Source organism: Camelus bactrianus, chromosome 16, assembly GCF_048773025.1.
Source record: "Camelus bactrianus isolate YW-2024 breed Bactrian camel chromosome 16, ASM4877302v1, whole genome shotgun sequence".
Taxonomy (NCBI): domain Eukaryota; kingdom Metazoa; phylum Chordata; class Mammalia; order Artiodactyla; family Camelidae; genus Camelus; species Camelus bactrianus.
This window is the reverse complement of record NC_133554.1, coordinates 57,376,186-57,398,152: the sequence shown is the minus strand read 5'-3', so window position 1 is coordinate 57,398,152 and position 21,967 is coordinate 57,376,186. Positions and strand designations below refer to the sequence as shown.

General features: G+C 57.9%; 2 protein-coding genes across 10 annotated transcripts in view; one reads left to right on the top strand and one right to left on the bottom strand.

Annotated features, from left to right (window-relative positions):
* Nucleotides 1–11,243, top strand: part of RBFOX3 (RNA binding fox-1 homolog 3) — a 424,204-nt gene extending 412,961 nt beyond the window's left edge. For all 7 annotated transcript variants that reach the window (XM_074343847.1, XM_074343842.1, XM_074343843.1 and 4 more), the window contains 2 exons: nt 9,943–10,196; nt 11,074–11,243. The gene's annotated coding sequence lies outside the window, so the exon portion shown is untranslated. The remainder of the gene's footprint in view (nt 1–9,942; nt 10,197–11,073) is intronic.
* Nucleotides 1,348–21,494, bottom strand: C1QTNF1 (C1q and TNF related 1). 3 transcript variants are annotated; one of them, XM_045513517.2, is made up of 4 exons: nt 21,122–21,494; nt 6,652–6,844; nt 4,042–4,181; nt 1,348–3,522 (listed from the first exon to the last, which is right to left on the bottom strand). In XM_045513517.2, the coding sequence occupies exons 2-4, from the start codon at nt 6,798–6,800 to the stop codon at nt 2,972–2,974; spliced, it is 840 nt and encodes a 279-aa protein (XP_045369473.2). In that variant the 5' UTR covers nt 6,801–6,844; nt 21,122–21,494; the 3' UTR covers nt 1,348–2,971. The 3 variants fall into 3 exon arrangements, with proteins under 3 accessions (XP_045369473.2, XP_045369471.2, XP_045369470.2); XM_045513515.2 differs by having other exon boundaries at nt 6,652–6,817; nt 21,122–21,493; XM_045513514.2 differs by having other exon boundaries at nt 6,652–6,814; nt 21,122–21,491.
* Nucleotides 21,495–21,967: the final 473 nt, after the last annotated feature.

The window sequence follows — 21,967 nt, the reverse complement described above, 5'->3', positions numbered from 1 at the left end:
CTGGGGTCAGGACATGGGGAAAGGAGCCTATGCCGAGTAAACGGCTCGGGGAGGGGATCTGGTGGAGCAAATAACTAGGTGCCACACGTGCTGCTCTTCTGAGAAGGTTGGCATCTGTGTCACACTGCAGTAAAATCCTCTAGAAGAAAAGCACCGTATCTTATATGTCATCACGTCCCCAGCACCCAGCACATGGGCCAGCATAAAGCAGGAGCAGGGAACAAATTTGGGGAAGGAATAAGTGGAGGGGAAATGCCAGCAGGGAGGGAGAGGAGAGTTGGGGGCAGGAGAGACTGAGTGTGGAAGAGCTTAAAGAGTAAGGGACATCGAGAGGGGCATTGGGCGGGCTCCAGCGCAAAGGCTGCCTCCTCTCCCGTGCTGGCCTGGCCAACAACGGGACAAGGGCTGCGCGCTCTACGTGACTGTCCGGGAGAGGGCGGCGGGCCCCTGGAGGAAGCTGGTGCGTTCTTTCCGTGCACCCCTGGGAGACGCACCCCGCCGCTGCTCACAGCTGCGGCCTCTGCCCAGTGGCCTCGGCCCCGTGGAGGTGCAGCCTGCTCTTTGCCCTGCAGAGAACAGGATTGCGGTGCCTGCCTGCCCCGGTCTGGCCCCCGCCCAGGGCTGAGCATGCCCGCACGGGCTCACCCCAGAACCAGGCAAAGGAAGGACAGTGGCTGTTTGCCAGCCTGCTGGGACCAGCCAGGCCGAGGCAGTGTCTGCTGGCAATCTGATAAGGGCCCTGGCCACTAACTCAGTTGGCAAACGATGGAGAGCAGAAAATATCTGCTCTTTGCCACTCACATAAAGGGGGCAGTCGGTGGGTGTGTTCAAGCCTGCAGGTTGCTGTAGTGGGTTGAATGGTGTCCTTCCAAAAGAGAAGTCCAAGTCCTGACCCCTGGTACTTGTGAATGTGACCTTATTTGGAAATATGGTCTTTGCAGATGTCATGCAGTCAATGATCTCGAGAGGAGACCATCCTGGGTTGAGGGTGGGCCCAAATTTCAATGACTGGGAAAAAAGGGAGGGAGAAGTTTAAGAGACACGGGAAAGGAGGTCACGTAGAGACAGAGAGAGGCAGGGATTGGAGTGATGCAGACACCCAGGGCCACCAGAAGCCGGAAGAAGCGAGGAAGCCTCCTCCCCTATAGGGCATCCAATGGGGCCGTATCCGGCTGAGCCTGTAAGTTGTGTTCCTGTGAGGAATGAGGCAGTTCAGGGCCCAGCCGGTGCCCGCCGGGTACCGATGTCCCCAGGTCCCAAGCTGAGGGCTCCCAGACCTCTGGCAGGCAGTAGGAGATAGAAGGGAGGAGGATCTTTTTCATTGACCAAACTGATGAGGCCACGATGTTGAAACCCACAGTCTCAAGTTTAATGTTTTCTGGAAGAGCATTGGGGCAGCACAAAGCAGCAGGTGGGCGCCCCACTCACCCGCAGGCCCATGGGAACATGGGTTTTAAAGTCTGACCAGCAGAAGTCCTTCAGGGGGGTGTGGGGATCCCAGACCCCACAGCCAGGCCCAGGGAGGACAGAGGGATCGGTAGACCCAGCATTTCCGAGCGGCAGGAAGGCAGGCTCCCATAGGGGCTTAGGGCCCCAGCCAGGAGGGGGGTGACCCCAGCCCTGGGTGTTAATGAGAAGCAGGGAAGGGGCTGCCGGGCCAAAGCCAGTCACAGGCCAGAGCGCCAGTTCCAGGCCGCACCCCGCTGCAGGTGTTCCCCCGCCTGCAGAGCGGGGCTTTTGACCCCAGTGCTGGGAGAGGGTCGGGGGTGGTGAGGGGACCTTCCAGTCCCTCCCAGCTCTCGCTGCCCTGGGGCCCCAGGACGCCCTCCTGCACTGTCTTAAGCTGCCGGTCAAAGAGGCCCCGGGGTCGGGGGGCTGGGGAGCTGCACGCCAAACCCTCTGGGAAGGAGGACTCAGATGGTGTGCAAGGGAGTTTCTAGAAAATGCTGTACAACCATGACGGCTGCTACAAAATCAAAGGCCCTGGTGCCTTCTGTGGGGGACCCGTTGGAGAGGAGGGACAGAAAACCAACACTGAGTGACAGGCGTGGCAGCCATGCCCAGGAGGTGAGGGTGGGGTGGGGGCGTGGAGGGGAGCCAGGCCAGGATGCACTGCTCTGCTTCCTTGTACTGGGTTTTGCTCCTCATGGGACCACCTGCAGGTCTGGGGCCCCCGAGGTGCCCAGCTGCTGCCGGGAGCCTGCTTCTCCCAACCCAGAGACCATGGCCGAGGGCTTGGCCATCCCTCGGGGGAGCTGACACTTGCTGCCCCCCAACCCCGTCACCATCACGGCTTGTGCCAGGCCAGCTGGACCCTCATGCAAGGCTGTCTACAGGCCGTGGATGTCAGCCCAGCTGTCCCCCAGGAAGGTTCACACGTGGCTTAAAATACTAAGCCAGACGTAGTTCCCTGTCCCCACGCCCCCACCCCCCCTTCCACATCACCCTCGGCGTCCACTTTACATCTTCTCTTACAAGGAGCCTCCTGTGGCCTTGAGTGGCAACAGCCCACCCCCAGGGAGCCAGAGGGATGGCGGGAAGTCAAAGACAACAATGCCTCCCTTTCTTCTCCATGGTTTACTTTGCTCCTTTCACAGCATTTAGAATTACTATTTGCAGTGGCGGGAGCGAGGATGGCTGACTCTGGGGTACTGCGGGGGCGCGCCGGGCGGGGGTCACCTAAGGACACGTGCACAGAGGGGAGTTCCCTCTGCACCGGCTTGCTGACTTCATCTGCGGACACGGCAGGGCCCGGGGACCACACAGTCGCTGTAAATTCCCACTCCTGGGAGGGGCGTCGTGTGAAATGCCAAAGCTGGGGGCGTGGGGGCCCAGGGGACCGGGATGGAGGGAGGGCCGGCCAGGAAGTGGCCGCGTGCTGGACCACAGGGGTCCAACGGGGCGGGGCGGGGTGGGCAAGGGGAGAACAGGAGGTTAGCCCACAGCGGTGGGGCCGGAGGCCAGCGGGTGGCTAGGGCTCGGCAGCCGGCTTGACCAGGTAGCCGCTGAAGGTGATGTAGGTGTCAAACTCGTCGCTGAAGATGGCGTTCTCGCGCTCGCCCTTGAAGAGGCGCACCCACACCTCGTCCTGGTCCCGCAGCTCCAGCATCAGGCTCTGGCTCTGCATGATGCTGCGGTCGCTCACCTGGGCGTACAGGATCACCACCTCCTCCCCGTTCTTCATGATGTGCAGGTACGTCTCCTTCTGGTTCCAGGTGTGCACGTTGAGGCTGAAGAAGTAGACGCCGGGCACGTAGCAGTAGAACTTCCCCGTGAACATGTTGAAGTGGCCGTAGAGGTTCACGAACTCCGTGTCGAAGATCACCGTCTGGTAGTAGTCGTTGCTGTGCAGTGGCTTCTTCCGGCCCACCGAGAAGGCGGCGTAGTGGTTCTTGCACTGGTCCCCGGGGGCCCCCATGGACCCCTTCTGCCCTTTGGGCCCCATGTGGCCCCTGGCACCCATGGAGCCTGTTCTGCCGTATTTGCCCTGCAGGCCCCGATCTCCTCGGTCGCCCTTCTCACCTAAATGGACGGGAAAACACGTGGCATCAAGCAACCTCAAGGATTGTTCTGTTCTCGCCCAGAAGCAACCTTTTTTTTTTTTTTTCCCCTTCTGGAAATTCCTGGCAAAAAACAGGGAACATATGGGTTTATCCAAAAGCAACAGGCACAGTGGCCAGGCCCTCAGCTCCCTCCAAGCAAATGAACTGCAGATGCAGGGGCCAGGCCTGGGGATCTGGGACCTGGGCCGCAGGGCTTCCCAGCTCGGTGGTGCCGGGCTGTGCGAGGCTGCTGCTGCTCACAGGACCAGGAACCCGGGGCTTTGATGCGAATGCAGGTGGGGTGAGATCCTGAGCTGCTCTTAGGCTTCTTCTCCTGTGGACCCCTTTCCAACCTCACCTCTTGGAAGGGGGCAGGAGAATTTTAGAAATGGAATTTCCTCCTCTGCCTTAACTCCATCATCTCCTCTGCCCTCCAGTCAGGACAGAACAGGGCCCCCTCCCCAGGGGAAGGTCCCCTCTGCTGGTCTCCATGCCTGACCTTTCAAGATGGTGATGTTGATCTGCGGCACCGGGATGGCCTGGTACACGGGGGTACCAGGGTCACAGCAGCGAAAGCACCGGGAAGCAGAGGGCTCATCTCCCTGCCTGGGGCTGTATTTTTCATGCTTTTCTTCAGCCCTAAAGGAGTAGAGACATCACTGTGAAAGCCAGCAGCTCTCAGAGCCAGGAAGTCTTCTCTTTGCTGCTGCTGGAGGGTCTGGGGTCCCGGACTCGCCTCCTCCCTCGCCTGGATGCATGAGGCTGTATTAACGCTCCCTCCACAGAGACTGCACTGGCTCCGTGTGAATTCTGAGATTCTCGCTGAAATTTCGGGAAGAGCCCCCTGCCCTCTGTTAACAGCAACGATGCTCTTGGAAACAACAGTAGCCAAAACAGCAATGACTTGCGTGCCTGGCAAGCTGGAGGCTGCGTGGGAGAAAGCGGCCCCTCCGGGAGGGGTCCTCGGATCACACGACAGTGCTGCGCCTAGACATGCCCTTCGTGTAGCTAGGATTCTAGAAGATGCTATAGGAAGCTGGCTCAGGGCTCAGCCACATCTGAGAGGCAGTAGCTGGAGATTCTGATGTTTACAACCTTACATTTGGAGGCTGCTCCCTTGAGACAGGGTCGGGGGTTGGGGGGGCTGGACAGCTCCATGCTGCCACCTCGAGGCGTCTCGCTGCACTGCACTGTGCTCTCTGCAGCTCTTTGGCTGTGACTGGACCATCTTGGAGGTGGCACAGTCCCTCTCAAAGGGCCAGCTCCTTGTCTAACTCTGCTCCCATTTTCAAACCCCAGACAGTCCAGGAAATGTATCTGTATGCCCCCCAACTCAGTCACCCACAAGCCCCAGACTCCCAGACAGACCCCCGTCCCCACCTGTCACCAGAAGTCTCCATCTAGAGATTCAATGAGCCCTACATGAGAGATGTCATATGCCTCTAGAACCTGCCACTTGCCCCTAGAATCTTCTCTTTACAAACCCTGTTCCCAGCATCAGCATAATCACCAGTCACCCAGGATGGAACCCTCAGCCTCATTCCAGACGCCTGTCTGGCCTCACCACTGCGTTCTGAGGATCACGGAGTCCTGAGGAGTCAGCCCCATCCCGCTATAAGAGTGCCTCCAGGAGCTGGGCCCTCAGTTCTCCTCACCTCTTAAAATATATATTTTTTTTATTTTTAATGGCAGTGCTGGGGATTGAACCTGGGACCTCCTGCATGCTCAGCACGTGCTCTACCACTGAGCTACACCCTCCCCCTCCACTACCGCTTGAATGCTCTCCTAGAATTCATCTCTCCCACAGTTCATCCTCTGCTCTGCCTCCCTCCAGGGTTCCTTCTAGAGCACCATGAAATTTAAACCTCTCCATGACTGCCCTATGGGATCTAGTTCAGGAGAGACCCTTCCGCACCAGGCTCAGCTCCCCCCCCATCCTCCACCCTCTAGCATCAGCCCCCATGACCCCAAACGACCCAGCAGCCCTTACACTGCCAGACACTAAAATAGCCACACCTCACACGTGCCGTCCTGGCGGCCAGGTGGCCTTCCCCTCCTTCCGTTCCTGGGATGCTCCCCAGGTGTCCTTCAAGACGCAGTCACTCCTCCACTTAGGTTCCCCACCCCCGCCACGTCCGCGTTGTGGACACACCTGTACTGCAGAGCCTTCCTCACGGCACTGAGTCATGTGTGTCTGTCCCCCCGCAGCCTCAGAGTTCCTGGAGGCCAGGGACTGTGTCATACATGTGTGTGTCCCCAGTGCCTAGTGGATGGCCAGACTAGTCGTGGCACTTGATCAATGTTGGTTGAATGAAAAGGAGGACGAGGAGGAGGAGGAGGAGACAGAGGAGAAGGATGATGTCACTTTGCCCCAAATCCTGTGCAATCCCATTAGATGGCCTGAAGCCTTGGGGAGCAGGTCAGCCCAAAGCGCAAAGTGGTGAAGAACTCAAAGGCAGCATGGGGCGGTCCCCCAGGTGTCTAGGACCTCACGTCTGATGAATGACGTTGTCACGAGTAATCCTGACCATTCTGTGTATCCTTACGAAACATCCCAGGTAGGCTGAAGTCTGCACAGCACACATAGTAGGGTGTACTATGACAACAGCGCCACTCAGAAGGAGTTCGTAGCTTTTCAAGGAAAGCCACCACTTCTGTGCCAGTCATCAGCCTAGTCACCCACTGTGTAACTGGATCAGACGTCAGCTGGTGTGGAGACCAGCTCTCTGCCTGGCATCGCACCTTCTCCTCTTCCTGGCGGTGCTGAGAAGCCCAGCAGATACCCTCAGAGGACAAAGCAGAACACAAGGAACCCGAGGGCTGGGCTTGGGGCTTTGGCATTCTCTGTTTTTAAGGATGTGTCTGCCAAACCTCATGCAGACCCACATTCCTCTGGGGTTGGAATGAGGCGGGGTGACTGTCCTCGGTTTCAGATAAGGCACCCGGGTCACTGAAAGGGGAAATGGCGCCTCTGTCCCCCAGCACCAGCCCCTAGCCTCAGCCTCTGCCCCTTTTCCTGTAGCCGCAAACTAGCACCCCCTGCACACCCCGGACCCCAGGCTCAACCCCGCCGAGCCAGAGCTCCTGCATCCACACATCACAGCCTCACCTCTCAGTGTGGTCCAGCGGCGGGTCCTTGGTTCCCTCCTGCTCCTGCTGTTCCTCCTGCCCACGCGGCACGCGGCCCAGCACCAGGCCACAGGTGAAGGCCAGCAGCAGGCAGCACGCCAGCGCAAGTCCCAGCGCACGGGAGCCCATCTCCCCGCCGAGCCCTGCTGGGAAGACACACAGAGGGACACGGGCTGGAAGAGCCCCAAGGGAAGCAAGTGTTCACCAGACCCACAAGCCGGGAAGGGCTTCAGCCGCTGGTGCTCTTGGGAAAGGAACCACACACACACACACACACACACACACACACACACCATTCACACACCCTCTCTACACACACACTCACATATACTCACAAACTCTCACACCTGCACGCTCACAAACCCTGGTGCAGATGCACACACACACACGCCCTCGCATACACTGCCACTCTCGCGCACTCAACACACACAGTCATATGCAAGTACACTCCACGTGCCCTCAGGACACTCAGTACACTTACAAACTCACTCAGACCCACACTCTCATGTTCACACTTGCACACAGCACACATGTACTCCCATGCACTCACACATGCGTGTGCACACTCACGTAGGCTCACTGCCCCTGGGTTTCAGCCCACCAGGCTGGCATTGGAGCCCTGAGCTGCAGGCTGCTGCTGAGTGTGGCTCTGCCCAGCCTCCTCCCACCATCCCAGAAAGGAGACCCCTCCCCACTGAGCTCTGCAGATGAACACTTCTCGGCCCTGTTAGGACAATGAGCAAAATCTCGAATGAATTTGAGGGGTCACTGTCCAGTGACTCTGCCCCAGCCCGCACTATGGGCAGGCAGGTGCCAGCAGGTTGCTCTCTGGCCACCAGGGGGCGCACCAGGGAGCGTCCTGGAACCTCTGATGCAGGGAGGGTGTCCGCCCAGCTCCAGAGGGCAATCGTCCTCATCTCAGCCAGCGCCTGCGTCTCTCGTTCATAAGTGCTGTCCACAAAAGCTCTGGACAGGACCCTTCTGGTCCAGGAGTGAGATTGTCCTAGAAAGATATGCACTGGGGGTTCCCAGTGAGCCCCTCGGGGGCTGTGCCTGGGCTTAAAACAGACAGACCATCCCACCCACCAGGTTTTCCCCACCGGAGGTGTCACCCTGGCTAACCCCAGCAGTGGGGTTCACACGCGAGCCACGTGTGCCTTGGCTGTTCTGGTGGCTGGGAAACCTCCCCATCCCAGAGAGGGCGACTGTGGGCAATCTCACCCCATTTTGTTCACCAAGACGTACAGTTTAACACCTAGTGGGCCAAATAGGACACTTAGTTCGCAGCGGCATAGTGAGAAAACGGAGGCTGGGGAGTAGGAACCACCCACTGCCCTGCAGCCAGGCCAGGGCTGGGGTCCAGGCTTCGTGGGGAGGGGCGGAGAGTCAAAGCCAGGGAGCAGTCTCAGGAGGTCCTGTGTCGGATTTTTCTTTAGTTCCTCTTTCATGTCTGAAACACTGAGACGGATTTCTGTTTTTGTCAGTAGTCATCTACCCGGATGAATGCTCCTTTCACGTGTCTTGGGCGGCCATGCCCGGCTTCCTCCACCTCCCGCTGCTCTGAGCCTCGCGGCTGGTGACGGTGCAGCCCTCTCCACGGGGCCGACTTTTTGGCTTTGTTCTTTATTCTGCATGTTAGTGGGCTCGCTGTTTAGCTCTGAAGACAAGATGCTCTGGTCGCCCTCCCTGCTGGAGCCCCAAGCCAAGTCGAGAGAACCAGGAGGAAGCAGAGGACTGGACACCAGAGCCCAAGGTGCTCCCCATGGACCCTCAGGGATGTGATGAGACTCTGAGCCAGGAAGGCTGGCCTCCCCAGGAACTCCTGCCCCGCCGTGACCCACATCTCTGCCAGGTCTTCAGTTCTCCGCCTGCCCCCTGTCCCCATCCCTGCAGTGGATTAGCTTGGCCCCACCTCCTAGTTCTCTACCAACCAACCATCCGTCCCCAATGTCAGGGCCCCAGAGACCTTCCCAATGACCAAGAGACTGCCTGGACCAGGCCCTCACTCAAAATTTCCACTATCTCCCCTCCGGTTGCCAAAGAAAGTATATAAATGTAAATGTGATTTATAAAATACGTGTTAAAATCATCCCTCCCTCCGTCTCCCCACCCCCACCCCATCTCTCCAGGCTCCTTCCCCAGGCGGGCACCGTCCTCCCCAGTCTGCTCCCACCCTTGGGCTGCGTCGCACAGCACCCCTTGTCCTGTGTTCGAGCTCCCTGCTTCTTAAACTACAGTCACCTGGGGAATCTTGTTCAAACGCAGATTCTGATTCAGCAGGTCTGGGACAGACATTTTCAAAAAGCCGCCAGGTCCTGCCAAGGCACCATACTTTGAGTACCAGGTTCTAGCCACACCCCCAAGCTCTCGGCATCTGTCTGTCTGCCTGCATCCTCCTCCCCTGGCCAAGAGCATCCTTCCTTCTCTTCTACTCATGGCCAGGCTAATGGGACCGACAACTGCCCCCAGCAGGTGCTGGGTTTCCCTGTATCTTTTCAGCTGGTCCTTATAACCCTATAGGTTAGGGTTCATTCTGAGAACACTTCCCCATTAGTTTTTACCCCATCACAGGCCTCGGATGGACCTGCAGTGAATCCTTTAAGGAGACAATTTTCATTCATTATGATACCAAATTCACCAGTGAAGAAACAGAGATGTCGAGAAGTTGCTTATCCTAAGACCGCACGGTTTTTAAGCAGGGGGGGGGCTGGATTTGAACTTGGCGGTTGCTCTCAGATCACATCAGAATCCTACCTAAGACCCAACTCACGTGCCTCATATTCCTCCTGAAGGCTTCCCAGACCCTCAACTGGAAAAAGAAACACAAAAACAAATCTCTCCCTCCTTTTTTTTGCTTGCACTTTTCATATTGGCTCACTCTACAGAGAGTTTTGCTTGGCCTGGAAGATTCTACACAGCGGACCCGTGACCTCCTCCGGGCCTGGGACGTGGCTTGGTTCCTCTCGGACCCGCAAAGCATCCTGCAGCACCCTGAAGTCGCCGGCTGCTTAGCAAATATTTGTCAGATTGAATTCTCCTAATTTGTTTATTTCCTATTTTTGTATTTCCTGTTTTTCCTTGGCGCCTTGATAATTACTCTCTTTTTCCTTTTAAATGCCAAGCTTGCATCACTTGAAAGGAAAAGAGGTTTTCCTTTATTTAAACTTTTTTTTTTTCCTGAATCCAAAGTAGTATGTAGTCATTTGAGGAAAGTGGAAAAAATAAGAGCAAAAGGAAGTCAAACACTGCCTCGGATGCTTTTGTCTTCCAGGTTCCTCAGCCTCGGCACGGCTGACATTTGGGGCCGGACTGGTCTTTGTCCCGGGGAGGCTGTCCTATGCCTTGTAGGATGTTTACCAGCGTGCCTGGACTCCACCCACCACGTTCCGTCAGCACACCCCCATCCCCAGTTGTAACAACCAAAAAAAGCTCTCCAGACTTTGCCACGTGTCCCCTGGGAGGCAGAAATCCTCCCCATTGAGAATTGGTCCTCTACCCACAATGGAAGCACATTTTTGCATGTTGGTATGTCTCTTTCCAGGTCTGGAAGAGGGATTTTCTGTACCTGGATCAGGGGAGATGGGAGCCAGGATGCAGCCGGTGTGGGGGTGATGGCAGCAGTGGGGGTGGGGCGTGGGGCGGCCCAGCAGAGTCGGAGGCGCCAGGGAGACTGAGGGAGGGCAGCGGAGGCTGGTGGTTCTCCTCTAGGACCGCCTCTTTGGAGCCGAAGCAAACCCAGATTGAAGCCCTCCCTTCTCCAAACGTACCTTCAGAGCCACTTTACGAGTCCCACAGCAAAGGCAGCACCATGACATTATGATCGTTTTACTCGCTTTTGGGCAAAAGCAGTATTGGCCAACACCCACCGAGCCTGGCTCCAGCCCACGTTCGTGATCTCTGGTGAAATGAAGTGCCCTGCAAGCGGGGAGGTTTTGCCCCCAGAAAGGCGACTCGGGAGAACGCCCTGTGTTCTGAACGCGAGGCAGGTCCGGGAAGCGGCCCCCCCGGAATCCTCGGCCAGTGGTGTGTACCCTCGTGATTCTGGACCCGCATGGCCCAGTCTCGGGCTGTCCTGCAGTCAAGGCATCTGAGGTCAATTCCAGCGTGACTCAAGTTCTGGGCTTGCCTATCCCAAACCCTACAAAGACAGTCATTTGCCAAATTCCACGGCAATTCCATGAACGTCTTTTTCTCCCACCCACTCCCTCCAGGACCTACAGTTCCTCAGCTCCCCTCTCCTCAACCCTCCCCATCTCCCTGCAGCTTAGCCTCCAACAGAGAAGAACCCCCCACTTTACAGCAGATGGGAGGGGCGACAGAGGGCTGGGGGCAGTTACGGGGTCTGGAGGAGGGCAGGAAGTCTGCAAACACTAACTCGTGAATCATTTTTATCCCTCCCCAGCCCTCAGATGGACCAGTGGTAAATGGATCTTTAAGGAGAGGATACGCACACACAAGTTCAAGTTTACTGGTATCTGTTTAAAGTCGGTCCTGTCATTTGGGGGGGTGGGGCACCCACCTCCATGTCATGCCTGTGTTCCGAAACTAAACTCCCAGAGCTCGGGGTCCATATGTTTGCCTTTTGTCTTGATGCCACACTCAGCCCAGTGCCATTTGACGGAAGTGTCTTATAAATGTGGTTTTCCCTCTCCCTTAATCATCGGGTAACCAGCTGTTCCGAGAGGTGAGAAGCTTAGGATCTCCCTGGATTAGAAGGAGCTTAGAAGGAGCTTGGATTAGAAATCCAAATGCCCCCGTAGCTCAGGAATTCCCTTGCGGCAGAAAATTTAACACAGTCGCAGTTCACGGAATGCCTGTGGTTTGCACAGTATCATGTAAGAGCTTGGGAGACGGTGACTGAACCGTAGGTTGAATCTCTTCCCTGACCTCGGGAACATTCCCGGCCAGCAAAGGAGACAGACGTGCACCCAAGTACAGCTCAAGACAGAATGACAGATGTTGACTCAAAACATGACACTCTAGGCCTGTCCTGTCCACTGCAGTGGCTGCTAGCCACCTGTGGCTATTTCATTTTAAACCAATGAAAAGTAGTAGGTAGGGGAGGGCATAGCTCGGTGGTAGAGCGCGTGCTTAGCATTCACAGGGTCCTGGGTTCAATCCCCTGTACTTCCACTAAAAAAAAAAAAAATTTAAACCAATTAAAATTAAATAACATTCTAAATTCCATTCCTCAGTCACGCCAGCCACATGCCAGCAGCTACAGGATGCGGGGCACTCCCATGCTGGATGGCACAGGGCAGAGCGTTTCAGTCACTGCAGAAAGCTCTGCTGGGCAGCTTTGTTCCATTAAAATGAAGTGGGGGGCGGGGGGAAGTAGGAACTAGGAGCAAACAGCAGGCCCGGCATCTGGGAGGCATTTAGACCCCTTCCTCTCATGCGTCCGTGACGCCAGATCAGTCACCGACCCGCGTTAATATCTCCTGAATGTCTCTGCTCCTGTCTACGATTTGTCTGTATGTGATGCTTTCCAGGACCTCTGGCTGTGTCCCAGACCTCAATCCACCCAAGACAAATACCTTTGCCTGGCTTTTCTGGGGCCTGGACATCACCCCCCAAATTGTACATGCTTCTCGCGAGGAAGCTCAGCATAAGAGAGGACTTTCTGCCACACCTGATGTCTTAGGGGTCAAGGCTGCAATTTGGCTCTGCATCCAGTCACTCCCTGTTTCAGCACAGCATCCACAGGCACCAGTCCTTCCGCTCATCTGCTCCTGCCACCTCCCCTCCCCAGGAGCCGCTCCACCACATAGGAAGCCCTGGGGCTGTCCCTCTCTGCTTCCACATCTGGTGGAAATTCTCCTGTGGAGAAGCTCAGATTTCTCCACTCGCCGCAGGAGGTCCCCTGGACTCAGATCCTGGGGTGCCCAGAAAGGAGAAAGCCGCATGTTGGGGTGTCCCTGTGGTCCTGATGGCCATAGGGATTGTCTGACCTTGACATCTGCCTCCCTTGCCCAGAAGCCACTCATCACACTACTTCTCCACTTACTGGACTCCTCCCACCGGTGATGGGCAGGAGGGAGGCAGGTGACTTCCAGGTGATAAATGACATTTGCCAATTCCAGGAGCCCGTTTAATATCTAATTTTCCCTTCTACAGTCGGGCAGCCCCAGCCAGTCTCGGACTCTTTCCTGCTGCCCCCCAGACTTGTAGAGGAAGCAGCCGTGGGGTGATGGGCGGCCCTTATCAAAGGAACTGTCGGTTGGGGGCGAGCAGTGCCTTTCCCAAAAGATGTGAGCGTCCTGGCCCCCGTCTCGCTCGCTCTATCTCCCTCTTCTACTTTTTTCAAAGACGCCTTTCTCTGGCTTAGAGGAAGAGGGTGTTTTTGTTTGTTTGCTTTTTCAGGTTTGGGGGGTTTACTTGGTTACCGCCAAAGCCCAAGGCTGGGGAATGGAAGTGGGGTCTCCCAGGACTACTTGCTGGTTGATAAGCTGGCCGGGGACAAAAACGGCGAAGGAAAGCGCGCGCAGGCCGTCGCCCCAGCCTGAACGCCTCCTTCCTGCCCCGGGCAGCTCGCTGCACGCGGACCGGAGGGGCTCACCTGGAGCCGGGAGCGGGCGCTGCGAAAGCGTCTGCCCGGCCCCGCAGACCCCGAGACCGCGTGGGCGGCGGCTGCGGCGGCGGCGGCGGCGGCGGCAGGGGCAGGCCCGAGGGGCGCCCGGCCAGCCCGGCCCTCCCAGTGCAAACAGAGGCGCCCTTGGCAGAGCCGTGTCCCGAGATCACCTCCCGGCCGCCAGGCCTCGGCGGCGGCGGCTTGCCCCTGCTCCGGGAGCCGCGTGAGGGAGGGGAGCCGCCGCAGCCCGCGCCGCAGGCGGCCTGGCCCGTGCCCCGCCGTGCCGCCCCTTTCCCAAGCAGTACAGATGGTTTCGGTTTTCTGGGACCTGAAAAATCGGTGCCGCATCTCGCACCATCTCTGGGGGAAGCTTGGCCAAAGGTAGGACTTTGTCCCACACCTAACGGCGTCTAAGTCAAGAATGTAATTTAGCTCAGCACCCGGCCCAGCCCAGGCTGCTCACGGACTCCATCTCCCATGAGGGCGGCAGGGAGCCTGCCAGCGATGACCACCCACCTCTCCGCCCCTGCTCTGCCCACTGTCTCCCAGTGTCTATCCTCCGCGACCTCCTCCTTAGAGACAGGCGTTTTCCAGACTGTGTCCTCAGCCTGCAGCTCCCCGCACTCCGAACACTTTGCACTAGTCTTTTCAACCGGCAGCTCCCTGACCCTCGGTCCCAGCGGGCGTCCCTGGCTGCCGGGCTCTAGGCCTGCGCTCTCCAGAACAGTGGCCGCCAGCCCAGGGGGCCAGTTGAATGAATGAAAATGAAACAAAGTGAAAAATTCCTTTCTCAGCCACTTGAGCACACTTGGAGTGTCTACCCTCTTGGACATCTCCAGTATCTCAAAGTCCTGTTGGACGGCACCGGTCTGGACCCAGGTGTCCAGCCATCCTCCAAACACCTCCTCTTGGCTCTGTCATGAGACCCTTGACCCCCCAGTTAGCTCACTGTCGCCCCCCCCCCAGTCCCCACCATCCCAGGCCCCGGCCCCTCTGTGCTGTCGCCCGGCCTCCGGAAGTTCTCCCCTCCCCCCACCGCGGCCTCCGTCGCCACTTCTTTCTCACTCCTTGCCGGCCTCCTCGCCTCCCACCTACCTTCCAAGCCGCTCCCAGAGGCAGCTTTCAGACCCGCGCCTCTGGCCTAAAGGGCTTCCCGGGAAAATAAAGGGGAACTTTCCCCCCAGAGCTTCACCTTCTGGCTCCTGCCTCCTCCCTGGCCCCGCCACCCCCACCCACACGTGCACCCCTCACTCCAGCCCTCTGGAGCCGCTGGAAGTCCCAACACAAGTCACACGACACCGGTCCTCTGTCTCTTTCTCCTGTCACCTGCCACAGTGCTGTGTCCTTCCGAGCCCAGCCTGATGCCACCTCCTCCAGGAAGTCTCCTCTAGGGCACAGACCAGTCTGTAACGGTTGGCTGGTCCTGGTCGGGTCCCCTCACAGACCAGGAGGTCCCCATACACAGAAGCCGTGTCTCACTTCACACGTGCCTCCAGTGTCTGGTGTCTGCCTCTCACTATTGTCTGACCTCCATTCTCACTGTTGGCTGTTCCCAAGCAACACAGCCGTCATCCAAAGAGACTTCAAGCCCGGGGGTTCAAATCCGTCTCTAATTCAGGATGGCTTCAAGCCATGGGGTCCCAGTTCAGGATGGCGGGGGTTGGCGGAGAAGGGAAGGAGGAGAGTGACCCAGGGCCCACTATTAAGTGTCATGGGAATGTCATCGGAGTCTGACAGTTAGTCCTCTTTTCCCTCAAACGCTCCTCTTACTGGAACTCAGAAAATCTACCGCTTCAAAAAGTTACAACCCACTGCCCCCATTCGCCAAAGTTACAAACCTCCTAAATGCCCTGCAGAAGCAGCCTAATCAGACAAATGGTGGTGCCTCCACGCAGCGGAAGAGTAAAATAGAGGCGGTTGGTTCAGGGTGGCAAACTCAACTGCCTCCAGCCGTTGTAAGACAATAGGGAGAGGCGGAGATTGTGGCCAACCATGAAACACATGCTCTGTTTGAAGGCATTTAAATACATAAATAAGTAAATGGTGGTGGGAGGGGGAGGGGCAACTTTCAGCCGGTGGCGCTGAGTGACCTCTGTCAACAGATGAATATTTACTGTCTCAGAAAGATGTTCACAAAATGCTGATGAGTAGAAATGCAAGTTGAAAACATGCATACACAAATACACATCCACACACATACGGATCCTCCGCTGCAGTGATCTGAGGCCACCCACCTAGCTGCTAACAGCAACTATCTGTGGGTGATGAAGATACGGATGTTTGCTATTCTCTTATTTTTGTGTCTCTGGGGTTTTCCCCTATAACAGTCACATATTTTTTCACATTAAGTCCACATTGTTTTCCACTTAGAAAAATGACAAATCAGCCCCACCCTGGAGACGAAGAGCGCATTTTGTTTATTCTGGAGAATCTGAGTCTACGCGTGGAAAAGGAGAACGGGGGAGGGGCTTGGGGCTGCTATGGCAAGTTTGTGGCTCGAGCGGATGTGTAGAATGTAAATTACCCCAGTGCTGAAGTCCCACGTTCTTTCACAAGTGTTTATTGAGTGTCTGCTGCGTACCCGGCCGCGGGCAGGAGTCAAGGGACACGACGGAGCAAGAGGAAGATCAGCCCTCCTCTGGGGCAGCAGAACCCTGGAGTTGCCATGGCTACGGGTTAGGCTGGGAGGGCACCTAACTGGGACGCAGGCCAGCCAGAGAGAGCACGTTTTCGAGAAGCAGGCGGATTTGTTCTGCCGTTGACACACCAGTCGCTGGTGTACTTGCTACTGAAGGAGGCTGCCTGCAGCCATGAAGCAGGAGGAAACGGAACCAAACCCTTGAGCCCCCCATCAGGAATTCCACTCAAGGGCCAGGCGAGCTAACCAGCCCGAGAGCAGTGCCGCCGTTTATCAGAGTGGTACCATTTCCTCCCGATGAAGCTCTGCCACCTGGTTAAGCACCTGCCACGTGCTGGGCTCTGGGCACATGCTTTATGGATGCTACTGAACTGGATCCCTACGATCGCCTCGATTTCTCAGAGGAACAAATGAGCTCAGAGTGAGGAGGCCACTCACCCCAGGCCCTGCCATGGCAGGTGCTGGAGGTCAAGTGAGACCCAGGTGTGTGACGGCAAAGCTCCTGCCATTTCACCTCGAGGGGCCTCCAGGAAGATGCCAGGTAGGGCAGGCTTGTCCAGCCAAACCACTGTCCTGCTGGCGCTCACACCTGCCGGGCGGGCGTCCGCCTGCTTAGCTCATTCAGTTACAGCAGGAACAGCAGCGGCGGCCCTGGGCCCTGAGGAGCTGATCCACCAGCCAAGCCCTTGCGTTCTTCCCTTCAGCAGATCACTGGGGGTGGGGGGGCTTCTCTGTGCCGGGCACAGTGCCGGGCACGGGGGACCCACTGTCTTCATGGAAGCCATGTGCTAAGATCTCCCGGTGCCAGGCTGCCAGCATCTCAGCACCCACCGTTGGAGTTTAATTCCTTTGGGTCTAGGCACAGAATCACCAGGAAACCCCTCCCCATCACACCTCAAAATTAGAAGGGGTGTGGGAGGTGTGGCCCGTTGAATGTGCACTTTTAGGGCACTGTTTTTGCAGGGTAGAGAGAAATCAGCACACGGGTGAGCTCTGCAGGGGAGGGGAGGGGGAAGGCCGTATGGTGTAGAGATGGCAGATGGTCCCACCTCCAGCCCTGTGCCCTCAGGTGGTTGGAAGCAAAGGGTTTGAGGCCAAGCGCTGCTGGCAGGAGGAAACAGGGTAGAGAGCTGATTGCTGGGGGTGCGCTGTGCGTGCCCTGGGGCTGCTCTCCCTTGGGGCTGCCTGGAGTCAGGTGTGGGGGACCCCACAGGGGAGGCCCCCACAGAGAAGGGACCAGGAGCAGAATCCAGGACCTGAGAATGGAACAGGAGGGGGAAGGGCGCATTGGACGCCAGTCCTTGTCCCCAGCTGCCCTGGCCTGGCTCCGCTTGTTTCGTGGGGTCCTTCTCAGGGTCCGCTCCAGCCAGACCTAAGGCCAGTTTCCAGAACCCTGGGTCTTGCTCTCATAGCTACACATTAAGGGGTTGGTGGGGGGTAGATGTCTTGATGCTGGAAACCTAAGAGCCACAACCACCCCAAACCCCACCGAGATCCACCCATCTCTCACCAGAACCCACTTCAGTCTCTTCACACGCAGAAAGGGCCCAAGTGTTTCCAAGCACACCCCAGGCGCCAGCTCTGACCACCAGCCCCAGAAACCTGCAGGGCCAAGTTGCAGGGCCCGGCCCAGCCAACGTCTGGCCGGCACCTGCCTGCGGCTCCACCAGGGCTGGCAGCCTTCCCAGATGAGGTCCTTTTCCTCCTCTGGTCCCCAGGGCAGAGGGCGGCTGGTAACCAGATGTCCCCACTTAGGGAGGGGGTGCAACAGTGGTGAAGGGTTTGGGGCCGTCTCTCAAGTGTGGAGTCACCAGCAGCCAGCACAAGGCTCCAAGAACCTGGGGTCCCCACACCCGCTGAATCCCCCACTGCCCGCCCCGCCTGTCTGCCTCTTTTCCCGTGCTCCCTGCCCTTCCTGCCTCCCTGCCCGCAGTCTCCTGCTCTGCTCCATCTCATTTCAAGGAAAATTCCTACATGAGCCAGGGAGGTGGTCAGACATGAGGCACAGCCTGGCCCACATCCTGACGGTCGTCCTGCGTGGGGCGGATGCCCGGGCAGGACTGTGCCAGTCCCGTCCACAGCTGGAGAAGGGGTTGACTCCAAAGGCCCCCTGGGCAGGCCAAGGACACCCTGGTGGGCAGTGGGGGGCCTCTAGTGCCTCGACCCACACCCATCCTGCTTTGAGCCCAGTTCTGGGAAGAAACACGGGCAGGATGAAGGGCCTCCTGGGTCCAGGAGCCGCTTCCGTCTCCAGCTTCACAGGCACTGCTCAGCTGCCCCCCTGATGAGGACCCAGAGATAAAGATGCCCTCAGAGAGCTCAAGAGGACCTCTTCACAGGTCCGAGCCCCTCTCCGAGAGGCAGGGAGGCCGGGGTCAGAGGTCCCAGACTGCAGTGGCAGAAGTTTCACCGCGGGGCTTGGGAGGAGGAAAGCTCGCACGCCTGCTTCTGCACACCTGTGGTTAAGTGCAGAACTGGCCCCGCCAGGCTGAGGACGCCCGGGCAAGCCCTCCAGAATCCCAAATCCCGTGCCCTGCGGTCCCAGCTCATGGGGCTGCCCCAGGAACCCAGAAGGAGGCACCTGTCCAGGCTTTGACAATCCTTTTCCAAATTCTTCTCTAAGTGAGCAGGTGATCCCTCACTGTGGGAGGGATCAAGGAGGGGTCCAGGGTCCTGTCCAGGGAGCTGCTTTGTCTCATTTGACTTTAAGAGAAGGCAGATTTCAGCAGGTAAAAATGGGAAGAAAATAATAACCCTCGGCCCATGCGGTAGTTGCGCTACGAGGATGAAGCACCCCAGGAGGTCATCGCCCCCACTTCAGTACCTCTGGGCTCTCAGGGCAGGGGGACGAGGCCGCTCCCGAAATGCCCATTTCTCTCCCCAGCGGACGGGCAGAATCAGCCCAGTGTGGGGACCACAAAAGAATGGAAACTTCCTATTCTTCCTTTCCTTGGCAAGCTGTCAACGCCCACCTCTCTCCTAGGGCCCTGGAGCCTCCGTGACCCCCAGCTCCAGAAACAGGGACCCACATGAGGACCGGCCCTTGGAGACAAAAACGCAGCAGCAACCTCGTGGCCAGCAAGGACGCCCAGCGGCACAACTGTATCTACGAAATTCTTTTCATCTTTGTTTTGATGGGTGAAGCTCAATGCCAGAATATTTGGTTTGTGAGTCATGCTAATTATAGCTGGGGGGTTGGGGGAGGGCGGGAGGCACCAGGAAGAACAACAGAAAGAAGCAAGTTCCAAAAAATTATGCTGTGCTGGTTGCCCTGAATAGGGAGGTTCCATCCCAGGAATGAGGAGGGAGCTGCCTGCACCCTTCCAGGGACCATGACGTTGGCTTTCTTGGCTCCCACCTGCCCGCTGGCTGGCTGCACCTGCCCCAGACAGGCAGCGGTGTCCTCTGGCTGCACGAGGCCCACCCGTGTCCTCCATCACTTGCATTTCTCTGTCTCCCTGACCTGCTGCTCGCCCGTAGCATGTTCCTTGGCATCACAAGGGACTCAAGGTGGGAGGAGAAGGAGGAGAGAGAGCCAGAGGAGAGGACCAGAGTCCCTGAGAAGCAGAACCTGGCTGTCCTTCCGGCCCCAGGGCACTTTCTCTGCAGGCAGCTGGGAAGTGGGAATTTGGGTACTTGAGAAGCTGGGGTTCCAGCCTCTGCTTGGAAAGCTGTGCCTCCTTGAGCAAGTCACATCCCTTCTCTGAGCACAGAGATGCAACTTTGGGAGTCTCGGGCCCTCCATCTACAGCTTTGGGACAAATCATGAGCCTCTCTGAGCTCTTCAGGGGTAAGAGGACCATTGATAGAATTATTGAGAGTCAGTATTTGCTCATCACTTGCTGTGCAGAAAACACACACACACACACACACACACACACACACACACACACCATGACTGCTGTTATTTTTATTTTCACTGCTGTTGGGACACCCCTAAGCTCTGCTCAGCTCTCAAGTCAAGAGGGAGGGTGGAGAAGTGGGGCAGGGAAGAGGACAGCTCAACCTTCTGCCCCCCGTCTCCCCACCACTAGTGTTTTTTCTACCTCTCTGGCCGGCAGAGATGGTGAGGGGGCCTCGTGAAGAACAGACTCCTTCCGCCAGGCAGGCCTCTCCCAGCAGCCCACTCGGTCAAGTGCCTCTAGTTGTAACCTTGTACGTGGGGCTGGCCACGTGCTTCCCCGAACTATAAAAAGCAAAGGCCTGGCTGCCTCTGAGGACCTCACACCCTCCCCCAGGGACCCAGGATGTAGCTAGCTGTTGAGAAAACTCAGTTTCTCAGGACACTCCCCATTTTCAAAGTTTGGAAGGAGGAAGTTCCAAGGGTGCCAAACTGCTTGCATTCTTAGAAACCGAGGGAGACAGAAGAGACGGCAACAAGTCACAGGGAGAAACAGCTCCCTCCCTCTCCCTCAAGTGGATCAGGAGGGCCCGGGAGTGTCTGAAGCACATTGGGGTCCCACAGGAGCTGTCTGGGAACCGGCACAGTGGGGCTCGCACGGTAGCGTGGGTGCCCGGGACAGGTGGGGGTCACGCCTGTGCCGTGCAGGCGCCTGCAAGAGCTAGGTGGCACTCAGTGCGCGGAGAGGCATGCGCAGCCCAGAGTCTCCGGTGCAGCTCAGCGCCGCGGGCCCAGACCTGCGCCACGTTCGGCGGTGCAGGCAGCCCAGAGGGTCCCCGGAAAAGGGACATTAGTTTTTCCTGTCCAGTCTGGATCCCCTCCAGGGACACCAGGCTATCAGATGCAAGGGCCAAAGTCAGCCTTCCCCTGTTCTGTGTGGGCTCCAAGTTGCCCCCAGGCAGGGCTGGCTCTCAGGTGGTCTAGGCGATGTTGAGGTGGGGGCTCCCCCACCAGGTGCAGAGGGGACTTGGGCATCATTCCTTTTCCTTCCACACCCAGAGAAGAGTGAAGCAAGATGAAACCCCACAAAAATCGGGGGAGGTGCAATCATTCCTGACAGCTCCTGTCTGCCACTGAGCCCCCTGCTCCCTGGTCCCAGAGGGAGACCATGGCCACGGCACCTCTGCTACAGAAGGGAGTAGCAGGAGCCAGTACCGGGCCCTTCCCCCAAACTCCTGATCTTTCTGCCTCTTTGCCACGAATGCCACCCTGGCCCCTCCCACCCCTCTCCTCGCCCGCCCCGGTGGAGGTGTCTGCTGGGCGACCAGGCTGAAGCCACGAAAAGGACCCGCAGCAGCCCAGAGTCCCACCAGCCACGTCCCCGCCCGCCAGGCACCTACCTCCAGCCGCCAGCGTCTGGGAGCGAGCGGGGCGCCCGCGTCCTCCCCAAGGCCTCTCTTAGAGCATCTCTCAGCGACGGAACCTCCTCCCGGCCAGGTCCGGGGAAGACCAGACTTGTCGAAGGAGAGAGCGGGCAGGAAGGGAAAAGTCCTCTGGGAAGAGGGTGCAGAAAGTTGTGGGAGTGCAGGCAGAGCCGGCCCCTTCCCGGCACCTGGATCTCCTCGGCTCCAAGGTCTCTTTGGCCAGAAGCGGAAACGCGGTTTCTCGAAAGTAGAGGAAGAGCTGAAGAAAGCGGGACAGACGCGTAAAGAGCAAACCCCAGCCAGATGTGAGCGGCCGCGGAGCCTCAAACGCTCCCAGTGCATTTTATCCAAACAGCAGCCGCCGAGGATTAACTGTGTGTGTGCCCGGCCTGCAGGGGAGCGCCGAGTGCCGGCGCCGCCCTGCTCCTGGCCTCCCTGTGAGCGGCCGGGGCTGGGGGCTGGGGGTGGGGTGGGGGCTCCAAGTGTCTGGAAGTCCCTCCAGATGTGGGGGTGATGGGGGGGCCTGGGACCGGGAGGGCTGGGAAACCCATGTTGCTGGGTGGCAGAAGGATGGGCTGGCTCCAAGGAGCTCAAGGGGCACCTGCAGCCAAACTAGAAGCTGTCCCCAGATGGTGGCAGACCTGAGACATCCACCTGGGTCCAGGGGGAATCTGAACCCCCAAAGCAGAACGCAGAATTGCACGTGTGTGTACACATGTGCATTGTGGGACGGTGATGGCCCAGTGCTTTGTTCAGAGTCTTAGAGGGCTCTGTGATCCAAAGGTTAGGAACCCCAGCTCGGGGTGCAGACTTTCCAGAGGA

Coding starts and splice junctions, on each gene's coding strand:
- C1QTNF1 (XM_045513517.2), bottom strand. CDS start 6,800: ATGGGCTCCCGTGCGCTGGGACTTGCGCTGGCGTGCTGCCTGCTGCTG. Junction 4,182..6,651: donor CCGCTGGACCACACTGAGAG/GTGAGGCTGTGA, acceptor CTACTCCTTTAG/GGCTGAAGAAAAGCATGAAA. Junction 3,523..4,041: donor CAACATCACCATCTTGAAAG/GTCAGGCATGGA, acceptor CCGTCCATTTAG/GTGAGAAGGGCGACCGAGGA.